This window comes from Lethenteron reissneri, unplaced genomic scaffold (genome assembly GCF_015708825.2).
Source record: "Lethenteron reissneri isolate LAM-NWPU_2019-01 unplaced genomic scaffold, ASM1570882v1 scaffold_214, whole genome shotgun sequence".
Lineage (NCBI taxonomy): Eukaryota > Metazoa > Chordata > Hyperoartia > Petromyzontiformes > Petromyzontidae > Lethenteron > Lethenteron reissneri.
Genome location: NW_026891736.1, coordinates 646,171 through 673,641, shown reverse-complemented (window position 1 = coordinate 673,641; position 27,471 = coordinate 646,171). Strand labels below are relative to the sequence as shown.

Below are 27,471 nucleotides of genomic sequence, written 5' to 3'. Positions count from 1 at the left end.
ATGCTGTCGCCCTGGGGTGATACGGAGTGGCCGGGGTAACACAATGTAAGAGGATGGGTGTGCGGTTATGGGAGTAAAATCCCCCAACCGCTTCCCCTCCACCCTCAGGAAGCCACCGTGGCATTACAGTCGGGGATCGAATCCACGAACTCCTGGAGGCGAGATGTTACCTACATCACCTGGTTTGCAGGAGGTCGTGGGTTCTATACCGACACTGACAACTTCTGTATATTGGGAGACTGCGTGTCTCTTTCCGCGCGGTCGTGTGGTTTTTCTCCGGGTCCTCCAGTTTTTCCCTCCACATACAAAATCAATGTCACGTGTTTAGATCATTTGGCTGCTGCTATAAATGTCCACGTGATGATGACGATGATGATATCAGCCACTTAAGTGAGATAACATTTGTGAGGGCCACGTCGCTTCTGAAAAAGAGCTACGTAGCTCAGTAGTGGGCCGTACCTGGTAAAATAAAATAGTTGATAGTTTTGTAAAGCTTTCACTACCAATATTATGCATCATAGAGGGTTAGATGGCGTAAATTTATATGTGTAGATGAGTAGTGGGACGACGTCATGTCATCTATCGAGGAGTGGGATGACGTGATGTGATGACATTATGCCATCGAGGCGGCGGGGTACTGAAGGGGGCCCCCGGGACGAGGCTGGGGTCGCTGTGGGGAGAGTGAGGTGGCCACCATAGGCGAGTGAAAGAGAGGAGAACAGGAGCCTGCGTGGAAGACATCTCAGCCGCCGCTGAAGAAGGGCTAGAGATGTAGAGGTCTCACCTCGTTGCCGGGCGGTGATGGGCGAGCCCCCGCCCGGGGCAGACGAGGTGATAGACATAGGGGAAGCCGTACCAGGGCGTAGATAGCTGAGAGATGTCCGTGTTAAGGACAGAGTTATGACGTGTGCCATGACGGGTGTAAGCGTCGAGTGTATAGAGTGTAAACAGAGTGTATAAGAGTGTGAATAAATGGCAAGCAGCCCTATGTAAGAATCCTCATCTCCGTCTGGCTCTACAGGTCTCCTGGGTATCAAGAGTTACTACACTACAAACGTAAAAACCCGCCACCACCACCCGAAACAGGCAATCAGTAAGTGGTTTGTCACATAACACAAAACGTGGCCAAATAGTTTACTAGTTCAGCACTAATCGGTTGTTGTTGTGTGTTGGAAAGTTAAACCTAGAGTCACATTTACACATTCGAGTAGCTGGTGATGTCACGCCGGTGATTACATCAACAACAACCAGCAGCCTCATCAGGCAACAGCCAATAACTCTCTAACACGCAACAACCAGTGAGTGTTGACAGTAAACGAAGTGGAGTATTGTGTTTTACGTGACAAATCCCTCACTGATTAGCTGTCGGGTGGTGGTGTGTGTTTAACGACACATCAATATTTCTGAATCGAACCCAAAAATAAAATAAAAAAACAACCCTTTGTTACGGTTAATATTGATCATGAAAGCCCTCCTACGTATCGAAATAAAAAATATTTGGCTGCAAAATGGCCCAAACTAAAGAATGCCTGAATCACGCCCACGGTTTTTCCATGCAAACAAACGACTCTTCTTCCCCAAACCTGTTCTTACCTGTTGAACGAAGGGGAACATCTTCTTTTGTTGTTATGGTTGTATTATTGTAGTGACAGGGTGCCATCTGTTGACCATGGGGGCTAACTACGGGTGTGGATGCGTTATGAAATGGCACACATATAGGCAACCATAAGGGGGGCGTAACTCGGCCAAGGGTCAAGGCGGGGATCAATCAGGAAGGTCCTGGAACCATCGAGAGAGTTCCAGAAGTGGGACATGGCCAGGGGCAGGGCTTGGCCACACTGGAGGGATATAAGGGAAAGGCAAACGGAGGTTCGGGTCTTGGCTTCCATCACTGTCGTCGCTGCCGTCTCTTCGTTATCATCGTCGCTGCGTAGCAGGCTAGCTCTACAGCCCTCATCATCGTCGTCGTCACTATATAGCCAGTCAGCTATATAGTGTGTGGCGAAGCTTCGTCGCGTTGTTACAGCCCTGCTCGTATAAACCACTCCCCGTCTATCCGACCTGCTTCGACATGACCATGGGGATTCTGATTGTGATGCAACACCACCGCCGCCACCAGCACCGCCACCACCATTCACCACCCACCACCACCCCGCCACCACCGCGAACGGACGGACGAAGCTTAACGACCAAATCACTTAAACGACCGGTTTCCTGGAACCAATCGCCGTCGTTAAGGGGAGGGGGTTCTGCTGTGCTCATGTTCTGCTTTGTAGATTAACAGGCCAGCTGAGTGAAGCTTCGACGAGTCTGACCGTGGGCATGGCTCCCCCTAACTCCGTGTTTCCCATAGGGCACCTCCCCCTGCACTGTATCAACCACGGATTTCATACCTGTCAAACTCTCATCAGTGCTCTACCTAATTACAGACCGATTAATACCTCATTGGTCACTCCGTGCCCCTTATAAATCTCAACGTTCATCCTACAAAATCCTATCACAAGGGGGAAACAAACAAATAGACGCAAACTTTTTTTTTATTGTCCGTATTAAAACGGCTGAAAACCGTATGGACCTGATAACTCAATTTCCCTTGTACATGATTACGGGGTAAACCGTATGGGTTGACAGGTATGGTATTTGCTTACTCTGGAATTTCCTAGGAATCTACACCCTCCACCCCTCTCGCGGTTGGCAAATGATCGCTCTACATTCTAGGGGAATGGGAGGGGGGCAATGGCTCCCCCTCCTCATGTCAATCAAAACGATCGAACTGCCATGCATTTCCGTGGTCGTCTGGAAAAAATTAAACGCGCCAGAATCACTACCGAGTATGCAGTAAAGTGTAAAATAAAACGACAGTCAAAGAAAATAACCGCACGAGGTTTGTCAAGCACTGAATGCAATAAAATTAAAAGCTACGTTTCCGGTGAAGGTGTCATTCGGTTATGCACGATGTTCATTCAGAATAGACCTACGCCCTTTCTGAGATAGCGATCTAGTCAATGTTGTATTTGCTTCAACACGAGGGTGGGTGAGTGAATGAATAGATGAGTGAAAAGATGGGTGGGTGGGTGAGCGGGTGGGTAGGTGAATAGTGAGTGAGAGGGTGAGTGGGGAAATTGGTGGGTGAGAGAGTTGGTAGGTGAGTGAGTGAGCGAATGAATGGGTGAATGGGGGAGTGATGGATAAGTGAGTGAGTGAGTGGATAGCGGAGTGAATGGGTGGGTGAGTGAGTGGGTTAAGTGAGTGAGTGGGTGGCTGAATGGTTGGATGGGTGATTGGTTGACTGGGAGGGAGAGTGAGTGGGTGAGTGAATGGGTGGGTGCTTGGGTGGGTGATTGGGTGGGAGAGTGAGTGGATACTCTTAGGTTTCTATCAGATACTCTGCTTCCCTTCACTGGCAAAACCTCTTCAGCAGTACTTAACTCAACCAAATTGGTCTCTATGGTCAAGGACATGGTACTCTCTCCTGACGATATCCTCGTCAGTTTTGATGTGGTATCTCTGTTTACCAAAGTCCCAGTGCCTGACACCCTAACAATAATTGAAGACTTGGTCCAACATGGATTGAACTCGGATGTACCTGCGCTGGTTAGGCATTGCCTCACCAACACTTATTTTACCTAGAATGACACCTTCTACAAACAGAATGAAGGTACCCCTATGGGCTCCCCCTTGTCACCAGTGATAGCCAATGTGTTCATGGAAAAGTTTGAATCAGACGCCATCCAGACGTCCACCCTGCGTCCTTCCCTGTGGAAGAGATATGTGGATGACACTTTCGTCATTTGGCCACATGGCCTCCCAGCATTGAACCATTTCCTGGACCACATCAATTCCAGACACCCATCCATCAGATTCACCATGGAAGTGGAGAAAGATGGCAAACTACCTTTCTTAGATGTTCTGTTTGAGAGGAGACCTGTCTACAGGAATGCCACCCACACAGATTCCTACTTGAAACCTGATTCCCACCACCACCCGGCTCAAAATAATTCTCTCATCAAAACACTATACCACAGAGCTCATGGCATCTCTGACCAACACCACCTGGCCACTGAATTAAAACATGTACATCTGGCCCTCAAGATGAACGTATACTCTGACCGCACTATCCGCCAAGCTGTTTCTCCTACCATGCAGAAACAACCACTTGAAACTCCGATCAAAACTATCACGTTGCCATACATTGCAGGCGTAACCAAAAAAATCTCAAAAATTCTAGACAAACATAAGATTCAAGTCCGATTCAGTACAGAACATAAAATCCGTGATCTAATCCCATCTGTGAAAGATGTCATTCCTGACTTGCAATACCCTGGAGTCTATAAACTGAGTTGCATCTGTGGTGATTGTTACATTGGGAAAACGAAACGTCATGTCTCCGATCGTGTCCGCGAGCACAAGTCAGATCTGAAACACGGCAAAATTGAGTCTTCCGCTGTTGCCGATCATTGTTACAACGCTGTGGGCTCTCATGATATTGTCTTTTCCGAGACCAAGGTGTTCTGCAAACCTTCTGGCTACCATCAAAGGTTTGTACACGAGGCCATCCAGATATACAAACACAGACATAACTTCAACCGTGATGATGGGTACAAATTGAGCAATCATTGGAAAGATGTTATTAACCATGTAAAAAAAGATTTAACCACATATTTGTAGCATCTTATTTGACAGGTACAGGTACTAGTCTACTTTACCGAGTGTTGACATTCCCAGCGTTTAACAGTACTGCTATTTTGTATTTTAGATTTGTCAGCCAACATCGACCGTAACCTCGGGCTGAGGTGCACCAATTGTTCCCTTTTAGCCCCCCCCCCCACCGTGCCATTCCCTGGCCACCACATTCAGATAAGCCCCTCCCCCATAACTTGTATTTAAGAGCTTGTCTCTTGGATTTTCCTCACTTGATAGAGTAAATTTCGCTGTGACGGTCCCACCTGAAGACGGAGACTTGTGTTGCCTCCTAAACGTCGTGATTTAATTGATTTATTTTCATTTATTATTATTTTATTTCTATTATATTATTATTTTACCTACGTGACTTTACCGAAAAAATCTAAGAGTATGAATCCTTGCAGTCACGAAAGCTTCAAATCTAGAAAGTGAGTGGATAGATGGGTGAGTGGGTGGATGAACGGGTGAGTGGGTTCGTGTGTATATAACCACAGCCATCATAACTACAACCACGTTATAACCACAACCAATACGGCACATAACCTCAACGGACACCAATATAATCACAGCCAAAACTGCATTATAACCACAAACTTAACCACGTTATGAACCCAGCAAGAAAAACCACCACAGTATAATAACAACATCACCACAGCAGCCGCAGCCGTACTAACCATCTCATAACAACTGCTCCTCCGCGGCCCATCCTGGCTCCTCCCCCCTCAACCAGTATATATACAAGGTCGGGTCTCTTGGGATTTATCTTTACTTGATACAGCAATTGTGCTGTGACGGTTCCACCTGAAGACGGAAGCTTGTGTTGCCTCCGAAACGTCGTGATTTATTATTTTATTTCTATTATTTCTTATAGTATTTATTATTTATTTTTTATTCTTTATTTTTTACCTACGTGACTTTACCGAAAGAACCAAAGAGTATGGATAAGTCATTACTTCGTTGACCTGCTATTATTTGTGATGGCCAGGTCGCTTCTGAAAAAAGCTACACAGCAGATCAGTGGGGCCTTGCACCTGGTAAATGAAAGTGGTATAGTGTTGCAAAATAGGCATGAATGTATGCACTTGTGTAATTTGCACTCATATACTTTATTTATTTTATTTGGTGCGACGTTAAAAAAGATATATCCAGAAGCAGAAGTTTAGCACTGGACAGAGAAACCACAATTTGCAAACGTGATTTGTAACGTTGATCCTTAACCTCGATAGTTCAATTGGACTGAGGGTCTGTTGTTTCCTTGATGATGCCTGAGAATGTTGTTGTTGTCTTGATGTGATCTGGAACTGTTGTTGTCTTCGTGTGGCCTGGGTCTGTTGTTTTCTTCGTCTGTGTCTGTTGTTGTTGTTGTCTTGGTGTGCCCTGGGACGATTGTTATTGTTGATGTTGTTTTGGTGTGGTCTGGGACTATTGTTGTTGTCATGATGTGCTCTGGGACTATTGTTGTTGTTGTTGTCTTGGTGTGGTCTGTGACTGTTGTTGTTGTTGCCTTGGTGTGGTCTGGGACTGTTGTTGTTGTCTTGGTGTAGTCTGGGACTGTTGTTGTTGTTGCCTTGGTATGGTCTGGGACTGTTGTTGTTGTCTTGGTGTGGTCTGGGACTGTTGTTGTTGCCTTGGTGTGGTCTGAGACTGTTGTTGTTGTCTTGGTGTGGTCTGGGACTGTTGTTGTCTTAATATGGTCTGGGTCTGTTGTTGTTTTCTTGGTGTGGTCTGGAGCTGTTGTTTTTGCCTTGGTGTGGTCTGGGTCTGTTATTTTTTCTGCCTTCTAGATTATTTAAAAATACTGCTTGTTGTTGTTGGTCTTTTTGTATTTAGTTTGTTGCCCTTCCCCAACACCTCCGATCACCCCCTTTGAGTATGTACGGTGGCGAAACAAGTTCAACATACACAAACATGCATAGACTCATCACACATAGACCCATAGACGACTCACACAGAGATCATAGACTCACACAGAGACCCATACATTACTCACACAGAGATCATAGACTCACACAGCGACCAATAGACTCACACAGAGATCGACAGTCTCGTACAGACACATATACCCATATACTCACACAGAGACCCATAGACTCACACAGAGATCCATAGAATCACACATAGACTTCATGTCCCAAACGTGCAGTTAAGTGTTGGGACATCGGCAGGAATGTTACTTACTTATGTAATTCGAACTAATACACTTTATTTATGTTTCAGTGGCTTGGTTAGCTTTGCTGTAGACTGCACGCCCGCTTAAAGGGTAAAAACAAGTTAAAGGCGCAGCCCCGCAATTATCTGCTTACAACCACTGGTGGTGGAAGGGCATTGACTGGATATCACAGAGTGAGTGGATGGGCGGGTGAGTGGGTTGGTGGGTGTGTGGCTGAGTGGTTGCCTGGTTGATTGGGTGAGTGGGTAGATGGATGAGTGGGTGGGTGGATGAGTGGCTGAGCGGTTGGATGAGTAATTGGGTGATTGGTTAGGTGGGTGAGTGAGTGGCTGAGTTGTGGGTGGTTGAGTGGCTGAGTGGTTGGGTGGAAGAGTGGGTGGATGGATGAGTTGGTGGATGAATGGATGAGTGGGTGGATGAGCAAGTGCGCGGCTGAATGGCTGAGTGATTGGGTGGGTTATTGGGTGAGTGGGTTCGGAGGTATATTCCCACTATGTACTTATTTTATTTGTACTTTAGTGCATTATTTGTGACTTGCTCACCATTACCTGTATTTTGCACTCCTATCGTTAGTCGTGTATTGTGTGCTTATTGCTGTATCGTTTGCTGACCCCTTGCCCCCTAACTGGACATCTGGGAGTAAAGAGCTTTACAGCTCCTCGGATTCCCCCTGTTGCAGCCTAATTCCGGAGTCTGAGTCTGGTTCGGAACACCACCACCACGTTCTAACCAGAACCCCAACACGGCGTTTTAACCACAACCCTAATCACGACCACGGCGCGTGCGGTGGAAGTTTTGATGCCACACGGAACGGACACTTGTGAATTACATATCGATGACAGCGAATACAATAAAAAATAAATCCACACCGAGCCATGTAGCTGGCCATCACACGAATGACCGCACAAACGAAAGGGGCTTGTCGTCCCGTGGACATTTAAAGTAACAGCCAAAATTAATCGAGATCGATATATATACAGCATATCTTTTGCGAAACTATTTTACAACATTACACACATATCACGCATAGTTTGTGTAACACAAATGTCTAACTCCATGTACGATTTTTGTGTTTAGTTGGTTGTCATTCCGTCGCACCTCCGATGAGCACGGTTGGCTATGTACGGTGCTGAAAGAAGATCAACATACATTCATACAAATACAAAGATCCCCCGTATAGCCTGAACAGATTGTTGGGGCAAGGGTTGTTAGTGATTAGCACCTATGAAGGTGTGGGAGGCCAACACCACGCCCGGTCGCCTTTGTCTCCCCGGTGTAGATGATTACACACCGCACTAGGTACTCATTTTAGGCTGAGTCGACCTAGGGGATTTCCCTGGACCGGTTCAGATAATCGCTATCAGTGGTGTTGGCCGTGATCGGGAATCGAACTCGGGTTGCCGGGTTCGTAGTGCCACGTAGTGCTAACCGCTGCACAACCGCTCCCACATACAATGTGCGTACTGCCTGCAGTCACGTGTGCTCTGTGTGTGTAGTTTCCCGCGTGCCTGCCTACCTTGTTGCGCCGGTGTGAGCAGCGGTAGAGCGAGCAGCAGCAACGGCCAGGCTGCCATCGCGGCAGGGCTCATTGAGCGACACAGAGATGGGGAGGGAGGGGTGGGGCTATACGGGGAGAAGGCGGGGTCAGTTATTGGGAGGGCGGGGCTATAGGGGGAGAGGGCGGGGACAGTCATTGAGGGGGCAGGGATATATGGAGAGAGGGAGGGGCTCTATGGAGAGAGGGCGGGGCAATAGGGCGAGAGGGCTGGGGCAGATACTGTAAGTCTTCGTTTAACGCGGTAGATGGGTTCCGAGTTATAACGGTGTACTTTCCGTGCCCGGCGACCTTTGTCTCCCAGGTGGCAATGTTTTTACACACCGCATCCACGTAATCATTTGAGGCTGAGACAACCTACAGGAGGCCCAGGACTGGATCCGATAATCGCCACTGGTTTTGGCCATGAGCGGGAATCAAACTCGGGTCGGTGGGTTTGTGGCACAGCGCTAAGCGATACAACCGCCGCTCCCTACAATGTGTGTGTACAGACATTGGTACACACACACATTGGTACACACACACATTGGTATACACACAAATACAAAGACAGCCCATATAGCCTTAACAAACTGTTAAGGCAAGTGCTGTTAGCGAGTAGCACCTACGAAGGCCAAAAGGCACACGAGGGGATGGGTGGCCAGCACCACGCCCAGCTGCCTTTGCCTCCCCAGTGGCAATGTTTATTACATACTGCACCAAGTAACTCATTTGAGGCTGAGTCGACCTAGATGAGGTCAGTACCGGTTTATATAATCGTCACTGATGTTGGCCGTGAGCTGGAGTCGAACTCGGTTGCTAGGATCGGAACTCAGCATGCTAACCCCTAAACAACCGCTTATACAGACACATAAAAACCGCCATTCGCCACTAAGTGGCGGTGACGTCACCGCAAAGCTTGTGCCAGGCTATGTGCACCTTCATGCCATGTGAAGTGTCGAACGCCTGCTGGCAGGAGGTCATGGGGCAGACCCAGGTGTCACGGGTCGACTGACTGAGATGACTGGCTGATGCACTACCTGTGCCCCCTACTGTGACAACTTGTTGTGCTTTAGCCACCCGGTGCTCCGTTGTTGTTGGAGGGCAACTGCCTCCAAATGCCCAGTAGCGTCCTTCACGAGCCTCCTCCACTGAGGCCAATCTTGACACCGCTGGTACCAGTCATTGGCAAGTCCACTCAGCCCTAGGTCCTCCTGAACCACATCACTCCATGTCTTTTTTAGCCTGTGCCGCGCTCGTTTATTCCCCTCGATCCGGCTGAACAAAAGCTGCTTAGGCATGCGGTGGCTGGGCATGCGGGCTACATGAGCCAGCCAACGCAGCCTTGCCTGCCAGAGGAATACACCGATGGGACTTTGCCCAGATCGTTCAAGGATTTGTGAGCTTCTCACACAATCCAGCCTGGTGAAACCCAGAACGGACAGAAAATATGGCATCTGTGCAAGACCGCCCTTTCCTGAAACTGCATTGGGGCTCCGCAAGCCTCTCCTCAGCGTGCCTTGCAAGGCGATGTTGAATAATCCTTGTCAGGACCTTTCCCGGCACACTGAGGAGTGAGATGCCCCTGTAGTTGTTCCAGTCTGTGCGGTCCCCCTTCTTAAAGAGGGCATCCTTCCAATCCTGCGGAACCCGTCCAGTGGTCCAGACTGTTGTTATGATGTCATGTAGGGTAGTCTGTGCACAAAGGCCACCCTCCCTCAGCATTTCACTTGGGAGATCACCTCTGCCCGGTGCCTTTCCTAGTCTCAGACTCCGGATCGCCTTCAGTACTTCCTCAACAGATGGCACCTCAGCCAGCCACTCACCGGGGGTGACTTCTTCTTCCAATATTTGAGGCACCGCAGCCTCAGCAGGGTCATCCCCACTTTGTGCCATGATGTTTTCCTCCAGAACCTCATAGAAATGCTCAGCAAATCTGGAAACCTGTTCCTGGGGGTCGGAGATTGGATCACCGTTTTTTCCCTAATGATGGTCATAGGTGTGGTGCTGCAGATTACTTTTTTGATGGAGTTAAATAGGGATTTGTGATCGCGGGCCACTGAGGCAGACTCCATCTCCTCAAAAACCCGCGACCACCACCCATCCTTGCAGCGCCTCACGGCTCTCTGAACCTCCGAGCGAAGGCTGCAGTAAGCCTCCTCATTCTCTGATGTGGGATGCTGTAGACGATTAGAGTGGGCCTGTCGCTTTTTTTCAACCATTCTGTACACCTGCTCTGTCAGCCAGGGTCTCTGGAGAGGTCTGAACCGCGTACCCATAGCAGCCATTGCAGCTGAATGAGTCACAATCCTAAACCTCGTCCATTTACCCCTGACATCAGGAGGAGTGGAGGACGATGCCAACCCCAGCTGCAAGCTATGATGAAATTCTCGCTTGCAACTTTCATCAGCTGAGACCAGGCCACCTTATTTTGGAAAAGAGGGGTTAGCGACTATCTGGAAATCTCCGGATTGACAAAGGGCATATGACCCCGACCCTCCCAAACGTTCTGGACAGTTCATCAATAAATATGCAGGGCCAGAGGAAAACACACACGCTCAGAGCAAATACAAACAACCTTACAACACGCATCTTCTTTAACGATAAAGATTTGAAACTCAGCAAAAAGAACAAATCCGCATTGTAGGCTGGCAGTCTATATCAGTGGTTTTATCATCGTTACTTATTTTATTTCACCTTTATTCAACTCATATATTATTTTGTATGGCATCTTTCTATCTATGCAACTTCACCAAATGTACCAAATACACGAGCCCCTGCCATCACGAAAACGTAAGTCCAAGCTAAAACTATTCCTCCAGCATCAAAATATAACTCAAAATAAAATACCAATCCTTGGAGACACAGACTTATAACAAAGCTTGGCAAAACCCCCAAAATAATGACGTAACGAGGAGCATTATGAATATTGATTAAACATAAACCGAATAATAACCACGATATATTAAGACCGTGAGTAACTCATAAGAGATACAAGAAAATAGGTTAAACACACAAGACTAGATAATATGTATTCCATGAAATCAGAGCCTCCCCGGCCACCTTTGTCTTCCAACCATTCGACACAAACACATGGAGGGTGTGTGGACTCGAGATAACAAACACTAAGAGGGGGGGGGGGGGGGGAGTCAAGGCGGCCGCGGAGAGAGGATGGTGAAGGAGGACATCTGTTTTTTTTTCTCGCGGCGGACGTGCAAGAGGCGAGGGGAGAAAAACAATACATTTCTAAGTATGAACACGAGTCACAAATCGTCAGTCTTGCTCAGTCTTAGGACTCGGCTTTCGACGCAGCTTTGCGAGGGAGTCTCGCGAGGGAGCTGGGGCAGAAGCTTGCCAGCCGGTACCGACATCAACAATGGGTGTCGTATCTCGCAGAGAGAAGGGACGAGGTGTCGTCAAGAGCTGAGTACGGCATGGGCCGACAGAGCATCGCTGAAAGTTTTATTCTACAGTATCCTGATGTGTTGAGTCGCTCGTAAAGTCAAGGATTGCGATAAGTTGATTGTGCTATGTTTTCACAGTCGGCTAAGAGGTGTGCGAATACAATTAAACATTTTGAGAGTGAACGTCATCCAGCAGCAGGAGTTGCGCTGACGAGCAATCAGCCTCGAGAAAGGGCGGAAAGCACAAACATCGACCAAGCCAGCACCACAGAAAACGCAGAGCCGCGCCGCCGAGCGCCGCCGAGCGCCGCCGAGCGCCGCCGAGCGCCGCCGAGCGCCGCCGAGCGCCGCCGAGCGCCGCCGAGCGCCGCCGAGCGCCGCCGAGCGCCGCCGAGCGCCGCCGAGCGCCGCCGAGCGCCGCCGAGCGCCGCCGAGCGCCGCCGAGCGCCGCCGAGCGCCGCCGAGCGCCGCCGAGCGCCGCCGAGCGCCGCCGAGCGCCGCCGAGCGCCGCCGAGCGCCGCCGAGCGCCGCCGAGCGCCGCCGAGCGCCGCCGAGCGCCGCCGAGCGCCGCCGAGCGCCGCCGAGCGCCGCCGAGCGCCGCCGAGCGCCGCCGAGCGCCGCCGAGCGCCGCCGAGCGCCGCCGAGCGCCGCCGAGCGCCGCCGAGCGCCGCCGAGCGCCGCCGAGCGCCGCCGAGCGCCGCCGAGCGCCGCCGAGCGCCGCCGAGCGCCGCCGAGCGCCGCCGAGCGCCGCCGAGCGCCGCCGAGCGCCGCCGAGCGCCGCCGAGCGCCGCCGAGCGCCGCCGAGCGCCGCCGAGCGCCGCCGAGCGCCGCCGAGCGCCGCCGAGCGCCGCCGAGCGCCGCCGAGCGCCGCCGAGCGCCGCCGAGCGCCGCCGAGCGCCGCCGAGCGCCGCCGAGCGCCGCCGAGCGCGATCGAATGTGCCGTGTGTTCGACCTCACACCGACCTGCACCAGCTGGGAACCAAGACATCCAGCAGCGGGCGAGCTGTGCGCGCGATCTGATGACTGAATCATCGCGCACCACCGACAGCGAGCACCGTGCCGACGCCGCTCATCTAGCAGTGGAGAGAGAGAAGCCGCTGTTTGTATGCCCCTCCCCCACCCCACAAGCTCACGATACATCGCCCGGCCTCTCCTTAAAACAAAGAATTTATCACGGGGACAATACCGTTAACTGGTCGTGAAGACATTGGTGCTCATTGAGTGATAGGAATACGGTCGTTTATAAGTACATTAGTCGTTATATTTATTTTATTATTTTTATAAAATAACCAATATATTCATCGATGCAATCTAAACTTTTGAAACATTCGTTACGAATCTACACGCTCACAGGGAGAATATTGTGTTAAACCTTTCTTTTTAACATCGAATATTGCCCACGAATTAATTGAAGCTTAGCCACCGCTGCACACCATTGTCTCAAAGCATTTAATTAATTATATAATCTTGTCAAATAATCTATTGACGTATATCTTATTGGTTCTTTCGGTAAAGTCACGTAGAAGGGAAATAATAAAATAATAAAAATAAAACATAATAAGATACAATTCCACGACGTTTCGGCCACAACGGAAGCAGCCGTCCTCAGGTGAAGAACAGGTCTGTCAGAAAGACAGCGCCTGAATGAACACTACCAAGCTTGGCAGCGTATATTTAAGCTGGGTTAGAGGAGGAAGGGCGCCTTGACAAAGGAATTTGCATATCAACAGAGTAATTTAGCATATTTATGGGAAATGCAGATATGGGATTAGTCTCTACTTGTGGAATGCGTAGGAGGTGGGGGGAGGGGTCTTAAAGTCATTATGCCCGTGCATTATGTAGGGTTAGCAGCAACAAAGGGAGGAGGTAGGGTTAGCATTAATAAAGGGAAGGAATTTTAATAGTATGGAGCTACAGAAGCCAAACCACCACGTATAAAACTAAAATATAAACTACATCAATATAATCAATATACTAAATACACTCTCCAATAAGCTGAGCTACTAACAGTAAGTCATACATTACAATTCTACGTCGCAAAAAATATAATATGCCTCCAGCTAAACTTTTTCCTTACATCACACGGATCTACCCTGTACTATATACTGCCATAGACAAACCCAAAATTAAATTACATACTGTATTACTATATACCACCTTAGACTATACATTGTAATATTACACTATGTATTATTTTACCCACCCTACTGTATACCACACTGCTGTATATTCACTATACAATTATGATATTATACATTACCTTATACATTATATTAAACATTACACTTTTATACTATTTATTATTATACAATCTGCTAAACATTATACCATTGACCGTCGCGTGAAAGGTACTAAGAGGAAGCAACGAAATATGTCAATGGGAGAGTGGTGGAAGAGATCTTGCAGTGGAGCAAAGACTCCATTCCCTGCGGAGAATACAAAAGATATATAGTCAATGCCAGTGAGTGGACTGCGGTCTGAAAGTCACCGTAAACGTGAACACAATCAGTTAAGATCCGAAATGGTTTATTACGTCCTTCCAATGATTGCTGAGCCAGAATCCATCTTCTCGGTTGAAATTATCTCTGTATTTGTGTAGGGCTGTTACAGAGGGGCTGTTTGTGTAGGGCTGTTTGCATAGGAGCTAACGGATAACAAACACAGTGGGCGGGGACTCCGTGAGCACACGGGGTGGTGCCCGCAACGACGTCCGCACTGGACGGCGTGAGGGGGGTTTCGATCCTCTAGGGGGTATAAAAAGGGATGAGCCAGAGAGCTCGTGGTTGAGTCTTGGAGTAGTTAAAGGAAGACGGAAGACCGGCCAGATAGGCCCTGGACTCCCCCTGGAACGCCGCCCTTGTAAGGGCAGCGCAGGCTGGAGCCAGTGGCGTGGTCCCGGAACCAGAGTTAGTCCTCTGGGATTCCGGGTACCGTAGCCCGACTGACCAGTGTCGGGCCAGACAGCCTTCCCTAGCTCGTTAGTGGAGGACTCGGCTAGGAAGGCTAGCTAGAGGTGAATTCCCAGTTATACGGGTGAGGGGGCCGATACATCCCTCCAGTGCTGTACGACATTGTGTAAATAAATACGTGTGCCTTACTACGGTGTCCACGCGTCTTCGAGAGTACTTCATCTGGCGTCAGAAAAACCACCAATGGACACGCGCCAATCAGCTCGAGCCAAAGTACACCAAATGGAAGACGCCGCCGAAATTGTCGAGCCCGAGATGGCTCAACAAGACAACGTGCAGCCGGGGCCGGACGCGTTCTTACCGGAACGTCGGCATGAAGAGGAGCCGCGGACAGACGAGCTGAGGCTGGCTCACGAGAGGCTGGCTGAACTGCTCTACGCCGCTGCCGCCACGCTAGAAAACATCACACGGCTGGGGGCTGGTGGTCCACCGCGGGGCGAGGGGAGCCGGCGTCCGGAGCGCCTTCCCGCCACTTCCGATGATTCAAACTTTGAATTTCCCGCCATCGACGCGGCGACCGCTAGGGGCGTGGCCAACCTCAACCTGGGGTCCGACATCGGCCGCGCTGGGGCTGCCGCGTCAACGACGGAGGAGGGCGCGTCATCAAGGCTGCGACAGGCGATACCATCTGCCGTTCGCGCCGAGACACAGCCGAGTCGGGGAGACAGCAACCCACGGGACTCCACGGCAACCGCTGCGCTGCACCAAAGGCTGCCTCCGCTTAAAGAATTTGTGGGCGCAGAGGGCGACTGGGGCGGTTTCCAGAGACGCTTCCTCGCCCACCAAGAAATGGCCAAATGGACAGACACTGAAGCTCTCTGCGCGCTGCCGGCGCTCCTCGACGGCGACGCGCTCGCCGCCCTCACATCGGCGCCGAAGGAGAAGCGCTCTACGCTGCCGATGGCGCTGCAGCTGCTGGCCGGGGTCTACGGGCCTTCCGCGGAGTGTAGGCAGCAGTTTTACGACCGCCAGCGGGGCGCGAGGGAGTCGCCGCTGGCATACAGAACAAGTCTCCTGGCGTTGGCCAAGACAGCTTTTCCTCGCATGGACGAGGACGGGGTCGACGCCATGGTGACTGAGAAAATCCTCCTGCTAGCAGACGACCTGGACATCGCCGTCGTGGCACAGGAGGATACAGAGATGACTTCTCTACAAGCGGCGCGACTCCTCCACGCCAACCTGCTGTCGCAGCGGCGGAAGGCCAGCAGGGCAGCGGCTGGGCGTGCGGTGGCGGCAGCCACCCTCCCGGCGGAGGAGGTCCTCGTCGTTCACCATCGTCGGCAGCAGGGGACGGGAGCACGGCCGGGCCGGGATGGGTCGAGCCGCGTCGACCGTCCGTCATCGCCGCCGCCGCTTCCGCGCTGCTTCAACTGCGGCGTCCGGGGCCATGTCGCCTCGGGGTGCCGCTCTCCCCGACAGCGTGGGACGACGCCTCGCCAGGACGCCGGGCCTCCTCCTCCTCCCAAGCTTCATCAACATGATCCGGCGAGTCGCGACACCACACATGTTTTGCCAACACACACACCTGTCGCACACTCTCGCATCGTAACGAATGGGGGGACGACGTCGCATCGCGACGGGCCGGCGCGTACCACTGTGGGGACTCAAATCGAGCCCGGGCAGTGGTCCGCGTTGGCCCATCGCGTTGTGGCCGCATCGTCAGGGTCGTCGGCCGTCGTGGGACTTATTGACGGGGTTGAGGTACGCATCCTGGTTGACACGGGGGCATCGGCGACCATTATTTCCGATTTGATTTACAACATTTTGCCTGTCCAAAGCCGTCCCTTGCTACCAGTTAATGTCCCATTCTATGCGGCGAATGGGGGCTCCCTTGGTATTATTGGACAAATTCGAGCGCAAATTTGTATCGGGGATATCAAATTATCAGGCCCGATTTTTGTTTCCTCCTCGCTGGCGGTTCCGTGCCTGCTGGGGACGGACTTCTTGGGTAGAATGCCGATCCGTATTTTAATAGACCAGGGATGCATTGAGCTCCCGTCGGGACGGCGCATGGCGTTTTTACCCTCCCCTTCTGTGATTCGGACGGCGTTCGTAACTATACCTGCGTCCGTCGTCGAAACTGTTCGTGTGCCGCCGGGGGCTCAGATGTTGGTACCCCTAGAACTTCGTCGGCCCTTCGCAGAGGGTATCGGGGCCCAGGGAATCCTGTTGGGACCGTCTAGGGCCGGGGTTAGTGGACCGCATTTGATTCCGGCCCTGACAGTCGTGAGGGGAAATGGGGACCCTTTCATCGCGGTCCTCAATGTGGGATCGCAACCTGTTGTGGTTCCTCGAGGGACGGTGCTTGCGCACGCGACGCCGATGCCCTGCGAGGAACCGGTTGCGAATCAGGTCGGCACCGCCACCCGACTGCACCCACATTCGGACAGCGATGACGGGTGGCTCGACGCGCTTTGTGCGGGATCGACGGACCTGTCGAATTCAGAGCGCCAACAGCTTAGATCGCTACTGCAGGAATTTTCCGACGTTTTTAGTCGGAATAAATACGATTTGGGTTGCACTCATCTGCTGCGTCACCATATTGACACAGGTGACAGCGCGCCAATTCGCCAAAATCCGTTTCGGTTGAGTCCCGCCGAAAAGGACCATGTCAAATTGGCTGTGGATGACATGTTAGCCGCCGACATTATTTCTCCCTCTACCAGCCCTTGGGGAGCGCCGATCGTCCTGGTTAAAAAGCAGGACGGCTCGTTGCGGTTTTGCGTTGATTTTCGGCGCCTTAACAAAATCTCGGTTGCCGACGCATACCCGCTCCCACGGATGGACGAATCGCTGGACGCCTTGGCGGGAGCGCGATTCTTCTCCACGCTGGATTTACTTTCGGGATTCTGGCAGCTTCCTCTGGATGATGAATCGAAACCTTAAACTGCTTTCCGTACACCGCACGGCCTGTTCCAATTCAACCGGTTGCCGATGGGCTTACACTCAGCGCCGGCAACCTTCCAACGTTTGATGGAATTGGTTTTGGCTGGATTGCAATGGGAGTCGTGCCTGATTTATTTGGATGATGTTATTGTCTTCGCTAAAACTTTTGACGAACATCTCCAGAGGTTGCGGGCGGTTTTCCTAAAGATGCGGGCTGCTAATTTGAAGTTCAAGCCCCAAAAGTGTCATTTGTTACGCGATTCCGTGCGTTATTTGGGCCACATCGTAGGGCGCTCGGGTATTGCTACCGATCCCGCCAAAACGCAGTGTGTCAGCTCCTGGCCGACTCCCACCACGGTGGGAGAGATCAGGAGTTTCGTCGGCTTCGCGTCATATTACAGACGGTTCGTCGCCGACTTTGCAACAATTGCCAAACCCCTACACGCATTAACATCAAAGGGGGTTCGGTTTCACTGGGGCCAAGAGGAGGAGGCTGCTTTTTGCTCCCTTCGGGACGCCTTGGTAAAAGCTCCTCCCCTGATCTACCCCGATTTTTCAAAGCCGTTCCTGCTCGACACCGATGCGAGCAACACGGGTATTGGGGGCGTGCTTTCCCAGGTGGTTGATGGCGTCGAACGGGTGGTTGCGTACGGCAGCCGGGTGTTGTCTCAAGCAGAGCAAAGATATTGTGTTACCCGCAGAGAACTGTTGGCAATTGTTTATTTCGTCCAACAATATCGCCCATATCTGTACGGTCGGCGTTTCACCGTCCGCACAGATCATGCGGCACTGCAGTACGCCCTGCGAGTTCAACAGCCATCGGGACAATTGTCCCGATGGTTGGAGATCCTCCAGGATTTTGAGTTTGATACCACATACCGTAAGGGCGTTCGCCACACCAACGCGGACGCTCTGTCGCGCATGCCAACCACCTCGGAATGCGCGTGCCTCCTGGGGTCGGGACGTTGCAAACCAGCAGGGGACGTGTCGGTTCCGGGCCTTGCGGCCGCCGCCGACGGCGGGACAGTTGTTCAGAATTCTATCGAACAACAAGGGAAAGATTCCCTGTTGGGTTTACACATTCAGGAATGGGGGCGCCTCCAGATGGAGGATACCTCCCTCCTCGCGTTGCGTCGTCGCGCCGGGGAGGCAGGGCGGGGATCGGGTGATGCCGACGCATGGGAAATGCACGCGGGGTTGCTGTTGCACTGGGACGGAAAATCCCACCGACACCGGCTGGTGGTCCCTTCGGGCTTACGGGGTAAGGTGGTGTGGGCTGCTCATGAGCGCCTCCTCCATCTGGGTACCCAGAAGACCCTCGCCTTGCTCCAGCGTGATTTCTTTTGGCAAGGCATGACAAGGGATGTCTCTGATCTGTTGGCTTCATGCCCGCAGTGTGCACAGCGAAAACCGCCAGCACGAGAATCAAACCCGCCCCTGCAGTCTATCAGGGTCTCCAGGGTGAACGAACTCGTCGCGCTGGATATTCTGGGCCCATTCCCCGCCACCCCTAGGGGAAATAGATACTTGTTAACCGGGGTCGAGTATTTTACGCGCTGGCCTATGGCCTGGCCCCTGGCCAATCAGTCGGCAGCGGCCATCGTCGACGCCTTTGTCCAAGGCTATGTCATGGACAAAGGTGCCCCGGAGCGGCTGCTGACCGACCAGGGTAGAAATTTTTCCGGAAAACTCCTACAACAGGTTTGTGAGCTCATAGGAACGAAAAAGATTCGTACTTCCCCCTATCACCCGCAAACTGACGGGATGGTCGAGCGTCTGCATCGCACCATCTCGTCTATGTTATCACAGCAGGTTTCGGACTCACAGACTGATTGGGACTTGAAAATCCAAGGGGTCTTGGCAGCATACAGATTGGCCCCCCATGCTGCAACGGGATTTTCACCATTCTTCCTCATGTATGGGTGCGACCCTGACCCACCCATTCGGGCGCAGCTGCAGATCCCCACACCACTGAGTAAAACAAAATTAATTGACCATGTCAAATTCAACCTGGAAAAATTGGCTGAGGCACGGGAAGCTGCCATGCTAAATTCAGAACAGCGTCAAAAAGCAAACGAGCGCCTCAGACTGGGTCGCGCGCACGTGCTGCAGTGGAAGCCGGGGGACAGGGCATGGCTGCACTGCCCTCAGGTACCGCTCGCAACATCCCCCAAACTGGCGCGGCCGTGGAGGGGTCCTGTAGAGGTGGTCGAGGTTCTGCGGCCTCAGTGTGTTCGCATCAAATGGGGGAGGCGCCGGTGGTTTGTGCACCCCTCGAGACTAAAACCATTCGTTGCGGTGCGAGGCCCCACTCCACACACGCGTGGCCAAACATGTGGGGGGTCGGCCGACTCAAAGGGTCCGCCCTTACTGCCCTTGCCTGACGTGTCGCCGGCTGTCCCGCCCACAGGTGCACCGGGATTGACGAGCTGGCACTCACGTACCGCTGCGAGGGATGCCGAGGGTCTCGCGACGTCAAACGCGGACTCAATACAGAATGAACAACTGCCACCGGCCGGTTCGCCACCCGGGGTTGCCCCGTGTGACGGGCCTGCAGCAAGGACACGCGCAAAAATGCGCAGACTCTTATGATGCATTGGAGGAACACTTAATTCTTTTGTGTACGGTTGCGGGGTGCTGCGTCGGTGGGAAGCTCCTACCACATTTTTGTTGTGTTGCATGTGTGCTAGGGGTTCCCTGCTAAACCTGTATATACGTCGATCTTACGGTATTCGTATTTATTCAGGGGGGGTGCGTCGGATTGTTTCCTTCGGGGTTGTGGGTTTTGTTGTTGTCGTTGTTGTTGTTGTTGTTCCCTTCATGTTATCGTTGAAAAAAAAAAAAAAACGTTTTTGAGGCACACGCGGGGATCCAGGGGTTAATTAACCTTTTATTGAAGTTGTTGCAGCCGGGACGGCTGCGAGCTGTACAGGGGGGGGTGATGTAGGGCTGTTACAGAGGGGCTGTTTGTGTAGGGCTGTTTGCATAGGAGCTAACGGATAACAAACACAGTGGGCGGGGACTCCGTGAGCACACGGGGTGGTGCCCGCAACGACGTCCGCACTGGACGGCGTGAGGGGGGTTTCGATCCTCTAGGGGGTATAAAAAGGGATGAGCCAGAGAGCTCGTGGTTGAGTCTTGGAGTAGTTAAAGGAAGACGGAAGACCGGCCAGATAGGCCCTGGACTCCCCCTGGAACGCCGCCCTTGTAAGGGCAGCGCAGGCTGGAGCCAGTGGCGTGGTCCCGGAACCAGAGTTAGTCCTCTGGGATTCCGGGTACCGTAGCCCGACTGACCAGTGTCGGGCCAGACAGCCTTCTCTAGCTCGTTAGTGGAGGACTCGGCTAGGAAGGCTAGCTAGAGGTGAATTCCCAGTTATACGGGTGAGGGGGCCGATACATCCCTCCAGTGCTGTACGACATTGTGTAAATAAATACGTGTGCCTTACTACGGTGTCCACGCGTCTTCGAGAGTACTTCATTTGTATATGTGGATCGCCTCATGAACGAATCTCTCATGTTAGCCAGATGGCTTGCAGAGAACCTCTGACTTGGAGAAGTCAATGTCATGTGAGCCCACTGAGTTGTAACAGTGATCTGCCACGGCTGAGGTGTTTGTCCTACGGTGTTTCAGGTCTGCTTTATGTTCACGGATGTGGTCCGAGACATGTCGTTTGGTTTCTCCAATGTAATTGCTACCACAGAGGCAGCTTAGTTTGTAGACGCCAAGGTACTGTATGTCTGGAACTACATCTTTTACAGATGGGACCAGATCACGGATTTTATGTACTGTGTTGAATCGGACCTGGATCTTGTGTTTATTCAGGATTTTGAAGATCTTTTTTGTGACCCCCGCAATGTAGGGTAAGGTGATGGTTTTTAATGGCTCCTCAACCGGATCCTTCTTGATGGTTGGAGTGATGGCTTTGCGGATTGTGTAGTCGGAGTAACCATTAGCCTTAAGAGCTTGGCGTACGTGCTTGAGTTCACTGGCAATGTGTTCCTGGTCGGAGATGCATTGGGCTCTATGATGTAGAGTCTTAATGAGGGAATTCTTCTGGGATGGATGGTGGTGGGAATCTGGTTAAAAAAAGGGTAAAAACCTACTACTATATTTTGCCACTGGTAAAAGAGATCTCATAGTGTAAATGCTTACCCCGAGCTCTCAAGACTCTGATATTGCACTGTGTTTGAGTTGTACGCCTTCTAGTGTCATCTCAACACCAATGGGGACTAGGCTCTAAAGAAAGCCGTCTCGGGTGTGGACCAATCAACTTCAAGGACAGTGCATATTATTATCATTATCAGAGTTGCTTTTTTTTGTTTGCTTTTGACTACTTGTGTTGTGGTTCTTGCAAACATGATGCCTTGAATAAAGGTGTCAGTTTTGTACCAGTTTAAAAGGGTAAAAACCTACTAATATATTTTGCCACTGGTAAAAGAGATCTCATAGTGTAAATGCTTACCCCGAGCTCTCAAGACTCTGATATTGCACTGTGTTTGAGTTGTACGCCTTCTGGTGTCATCTTGTCCAACACCAATGGGGACTAGGCTCTAAAGAAAGCCGTCTCGGGTGTGGACCAATCAACTTCAAGGACAGTGCATATTATTATCATTATCAGAGTTGCTTCTTTTTGTTTGCTTTTTTAAATCCTTTATATTAAGTTCGCTTGCTTGCTTGTTTGCGTGCTTGCTTGCTTGCTTACGACCGTGTAAATCTTTCGGTCGTTTTTTTAACCCACTTCCCGTGATCCAATCGAGCTGACATTTTCCACACAGACTCGTGTGTGACAAATAATTTTCGGGAAAAAAAATTTCAAAATTTTACACTGTTTAAGGAAAACAAATTAAATATTTAATTACCAATTGCTTAATGGTGGCAGACAATCATCTGACCCATAGGTGGCAGCCATCTCAAGCCAGAGGACGAGAAGACTCTAGCTGCCACGCATATAAAGGATTTATAGTGAAAAACTTAGTTTTTACGGGTTTACTTGTTGACTACTTGTGTTGTGGTTATTGTAAACATGATGCCTTGAATTAAGGTGTCAGTTTTGTACCAGTTTAAAAGGGTAAACACCTACTACTATATTTTGCCACTGGTAAAAGAGATCTCATAGTGTAAATGCTTAACCCGAGCTCTCATGACTCTGATATTGCAATGTGTTTGAGTTGTACGCCTTCTGGTGTCATCTGGTCCAACACCAATGGGGACTAGGCTCTAAAGAAAGCCATCTCGGGTGTGGACCAATCAACTTCAAGGACAGTGCATATTATTATCATTATCAGAGTTGCTTCTTTTTGTTTGCTTTTTTGACTACTTGTGTTGTGGTTATTGCAAACATGATGCCTTGAATAAAGGTGTCAGTTTTGTACCAGTTTAAAAGGGTAAAAACCTACTACTATATTTTGCCACTGGAAAAAAGATCTCATAGTGTAAATGCTTACCCCGAGCTCTCAAGACTCTGATATTGCACTGTTTGAGTTGTACGCCTTCTGGTGTCATCTTGTCCAACACCAATGGGGACTAGGCTCTAAAGAAAGCCGTCTCGGGTGTGGACCAATCAACTTCAAGGACAGTGCATATTATATCATTATCAGAGTTGCTTTTTTGTTAGCTTTTTTGACTACTTGTGTTGTGGTTATTGCAAACATGATGCCTTTAATAAAGGTGTCAGTTTTGTACCAGTTTCAAAGGGTAAAAACCTACTACTATATTTTGCCACTAGTAAAAGAGATCTCATAGTGTTGTCACCTTCTCACCAAGCTGCTTGGCGATGGTCTTGTAGCCCTTTCTCGCCTTGTGTAGGTCTCCAATCTTGTCCCTGACATCCTTGGAGAGCTCTTTGGTCTTGGCCATGGTGGAGCGTTTGGAATCTAATTGATTGATTGCTTCTGTGAACAGGTGTCTTTTATACAGGTAACAAGCTGAGATTAGGAGCACTCCCTTTAATAGTGTGGTTCTAATCTCAGCTCGTTACCTGTATAAAAGACACCTGGGAGCCAAACATCTTTCTGATTGAGAGGGGGTCAAATACTTATTTCCCTCATTAAAATGCAAATCAATTTATAACATTTTTGACATGCGTTTTTCTGGATTTTGTTGTTGTTATTCTGTCTCTCACTTTAAATAAACCTACCATTAAAATTATAGACTGATCATTTCTTTGTCAGTGGGCAAACGTACAAAATCAGCAGGGGATCAAATACTTTTTTCCCTCACTGTAAACACACTAAGATATAATCAGTAAATGTTTGAGCAAGGATAATTGCATTTTCCCGATTGATAACACGACCCTAGACAACGAAGCTAAGCCTAATTATCATAACCGCCCACATTAGCATAATATCATACATCCGCATATGTTTATACAATTAACTCCGCAATTAGCATAATATATGCATATCATTACACACATTTGCAAAATTTCTGATAATTGCGCATTTGTCCAATCTTCATTTAATTTTTATTATTATTTTTTATAAAATTTTCAATACCTGACATATACAACAGTGGTCACAGACACCATGAGGGGAAAGGCCAATCGGAATTGGCCCTCCCCGGGCTCCCCCCGACAGCACTGTCCACGACAGCGTTGCCCGTCCGGCACCGTGAGGAGGTAGGGGGTCGTTTTTGCCGGACTGAATACACACACACATTGGTACACACACACACATTGTAATGCACACCCACACATTGGTACACACACATTGGTACACATAGGATGGTGATTCGACACGCTGAGGGAGTTGAAAGCTATTTGTGTAAGGCAGAGTAGAGTTGTTTTGTTCTGATGTATGTTGCGGTGCCACGGAGGATAGGCGATGTTAACTCCCGCACCAGGTATGCAGGAGGTCGTGGGTTTGATTCCGACCCTGACGCCTGCTGTATGTTTGGAGTTTGCATGTCTATCTCTTTCTCTCTCCCCGCGGTCGTGTGGACTTTTTTCTCCGGATCCTCCGGTTTTCACCCCCACATTTAGAATTCACATCGCGTGTTTAGAGTATTCAGCTGCTGCTAGAAAATTCCACGTTATGATGATGCTATCAGCCACTTCCTTGATCTATCATTTGGGATGGCCAGGTCGCTTTTGAAAATAGCTACGTAGGTCAATGGGGACTTAACTGGTAAAATAAAAAGTTTAATCTTGGTAATTATAAAGGCTTTACCCTCTCTGCCAATAATACAGCGGGTGTTTAGATGTTCACATACCAAACAGACACCCAATACATTACCAAGGCATATTTGTTTGCAAATGGTTAAAGCAGACTTGATGCCTTGCATTGGGAACTGTGTCTATTTGGTGTTTGAATACGCTTCCTCTATTTGTTCGGGAATAGAGTTAAAGGATTGATCTGTGTTTTTTTTCCTCTCATCTTCTTGACACTGATTCACGTTGTGTTGGTTATCTCCCACGATTTATTAGAAAGACGTTGGCAATGCGAATTGTGTTTGTCGAATCTCTTGTTCCCCTTTCCTCTCAAAAAATACAAATTGTAAGGTTGTGAATGCTATCTCTCCAAAGCGTCTGGATCAGTTGTAATTGTATAACTCTGTGGTCAGATGTTACTTCCTTTTTAGTGTACAGGGCGTCCATAAAGTTCCTAAATCTATCTTTATTGACCTAAAGGTACATGTATACTATAAAGCATGAACTCGCACGCATGCATACAAAGACACATATCCCCCGTATAGCCGTTGCACAATGTTGGGGCAAGTGCTGTTCGTGAGCACCTCTGAAGGCCGAAATGGCACACGAGGGGGTGGGTGGCCAGCATCACACTCGACCGCCTTTGTCTCCCCACTGGCAATGTTTACGCACCACACCAGGTAATAACTTAAGGCTGAATCAACTGAGGGGAGGCCCAGGACCAGTTCAGATAATCGTCACTGGTTTTGGCCGTGAGCGGGAATCAAACTCAGGTAGCCGGATTAGTAGCGCAGCATAGCGCTAACCGTTGCAATACTACTCCCCACTGTTAATCTGTGGTTACATACATGCACAAAACTACTACTTATATATATGTAGTGACATCGCGGATGTCACTGTGTGGTGCCGGCCCTAGAGAGGCACAGCGTGCGATGCACTTACATCGCGGACATCACGTATGTAGCGACATCGTGGATGTCACTGGGTAATACCGGCTCTAACGAGGTACGGCGTGTGATGTATTTCCATCGCGGACACCTCGTATATGTGTAGTACCAGCCCCAGAGGGGGCTCGGTGAGTGCTGGGTCATAGCGCTCAATGGCACCACGCGTAGCGTGCAGTGCCGACCCCTACAGGATGGGGTGTGAGAGTGTCAGCCATGGGATGAGGTTACCCCAAACCACGGCACTCTGGTTTACCCGGAAGGCACGTGACAAGTAAGATCTACACAGGGGCCCAAAGTGGGGGCTGGGGGTGGTCACGTGCCAGAGCGAGATCCTGCTAGAGAGTTCGAGAAGGTGGTCGTGGCCAAGGGCAGAGCCAGCTACGGCCAGCGAGGATATAAACCGGGTCCCCGAGAGGGGCCGAAGTTCTGCGTTGCTGTTATCTAAAGATCTACGTTCTACGTCCAAGAAGAAGTTACCAACACGTGGACCTGGACCCAAGCTGGGGTCCGGTCCGTTGTAGCTACTCCCAGTGTAATTAGTGTAGTTAGCTTGGTAGTCCACCACTATAGGTTGTTATCTGGTAAAGGGGCAGTTACCCCTTTGTGTTAAGTGTGTTTGTGTTAATACATGTGTTGCCTCCAAAGAATACATCTGCAACTCAGTTGAATCCACTACATATCTATGGGAGACTTTAACATCGGAGTCTATGGAAGCCTTTAACATTGCAGTCTATGGGAGCATTTAACATTGACGTCTATTGGATACTTTAACATTGAAGTCTATGGGAGCCTTTGAGACGGATGTCTATGGGAGCGTTTAACATTGCAATCTATGGGAGCCTTTACCATTGAAGTATATGGGAGCATTTATCATTGACGTCTTTGGGATACTTTAACATTGAAGTCTATGGGAGACTTTAAAATAGACGTCTTTGGGAGCCTTTAACATTGAAGTCTCTGGGAGCATTTGGCATTGAAGTCTATGTTTAAAGTAAAATTCGGGCGTTAACGAATCTGCAAATATATTTGGCTTTTTCAGCAAACAATATTTTAACTTAACAATGTTTTAATTAATTGACCAGGTGTAAGGCCCCACTCCAAAGCGACTGTGTAGCTCTTTTTCAGAAGTGATGTGGCCATCACAAATGATTACGCGTGGACATTTATAGCATGCAAATTACTTTGAACACGTGACGTTGATTTTAAACGTGGAGGGAGAAACCAGTGACCCGCAGAAAAATCCACGCGACCACGGGGAGAGAGAGACACAGGCTCCAAATATACAGAACGTTCCAGGGTCAGGATCGAACCCACGACCTCCTCTATACCTGCCACGGTAGTTAACATCTCCAACCTACCATTGCGTCAGGGTCTGAATTGAATGCACCACCTCCTGTATACCTGGCGAGGTAGTTAACATTTCCTGGCCACCATGGTGTCAGGGTCGGTATCGAACCCACGACCTGCTGTATACCTTGCGAGGTAGGTACCATATCCTAGCCACCATGGCATCAGGGTCTGGATCGATCCCACACCCTCCTGTATACCTGGTGAGGTAGTTAACATTTCGTAGCCACAATGGCATCAGGGTCGGGATCAAACCCATGACCTTCTCTATACCTGGCGAAGTAGTTTACATCTTCTAGCCACCATGGTGTCAGGGTCGAGATCGAACCCACGACCTCTTGTATACCAGGTGAGGTAGTTAACATCTACTAACCAACAAATCA

The 27,471-nt window shown here is 50.0% G+C and overlaps 1 protein-coding gene across 1 annotated transcript in view; it reads right to left on the bottom strand.

Annotated features, from left to right (window-relative positions):
* The window catches only part of LOC133339733 (uncharacterized), a 31,300-nt gene extending 22,873 nt beyond the window's left edge, over positions 1–8,427 (bottom strand). Inside the window, exon 1 of the mRNA XM_061547891.1 lies at positions 8,370–8,427. Coding sequence (XP_061403875.1) covers positions 8,370–8,427 — 58 coding nt within the window. The remainder of the gene's footprint in view (positions 1–8,369) is intronic.
* Between the last annotated feature and the right edge of the window lie 19,044 nt (positions 8,428–27,471).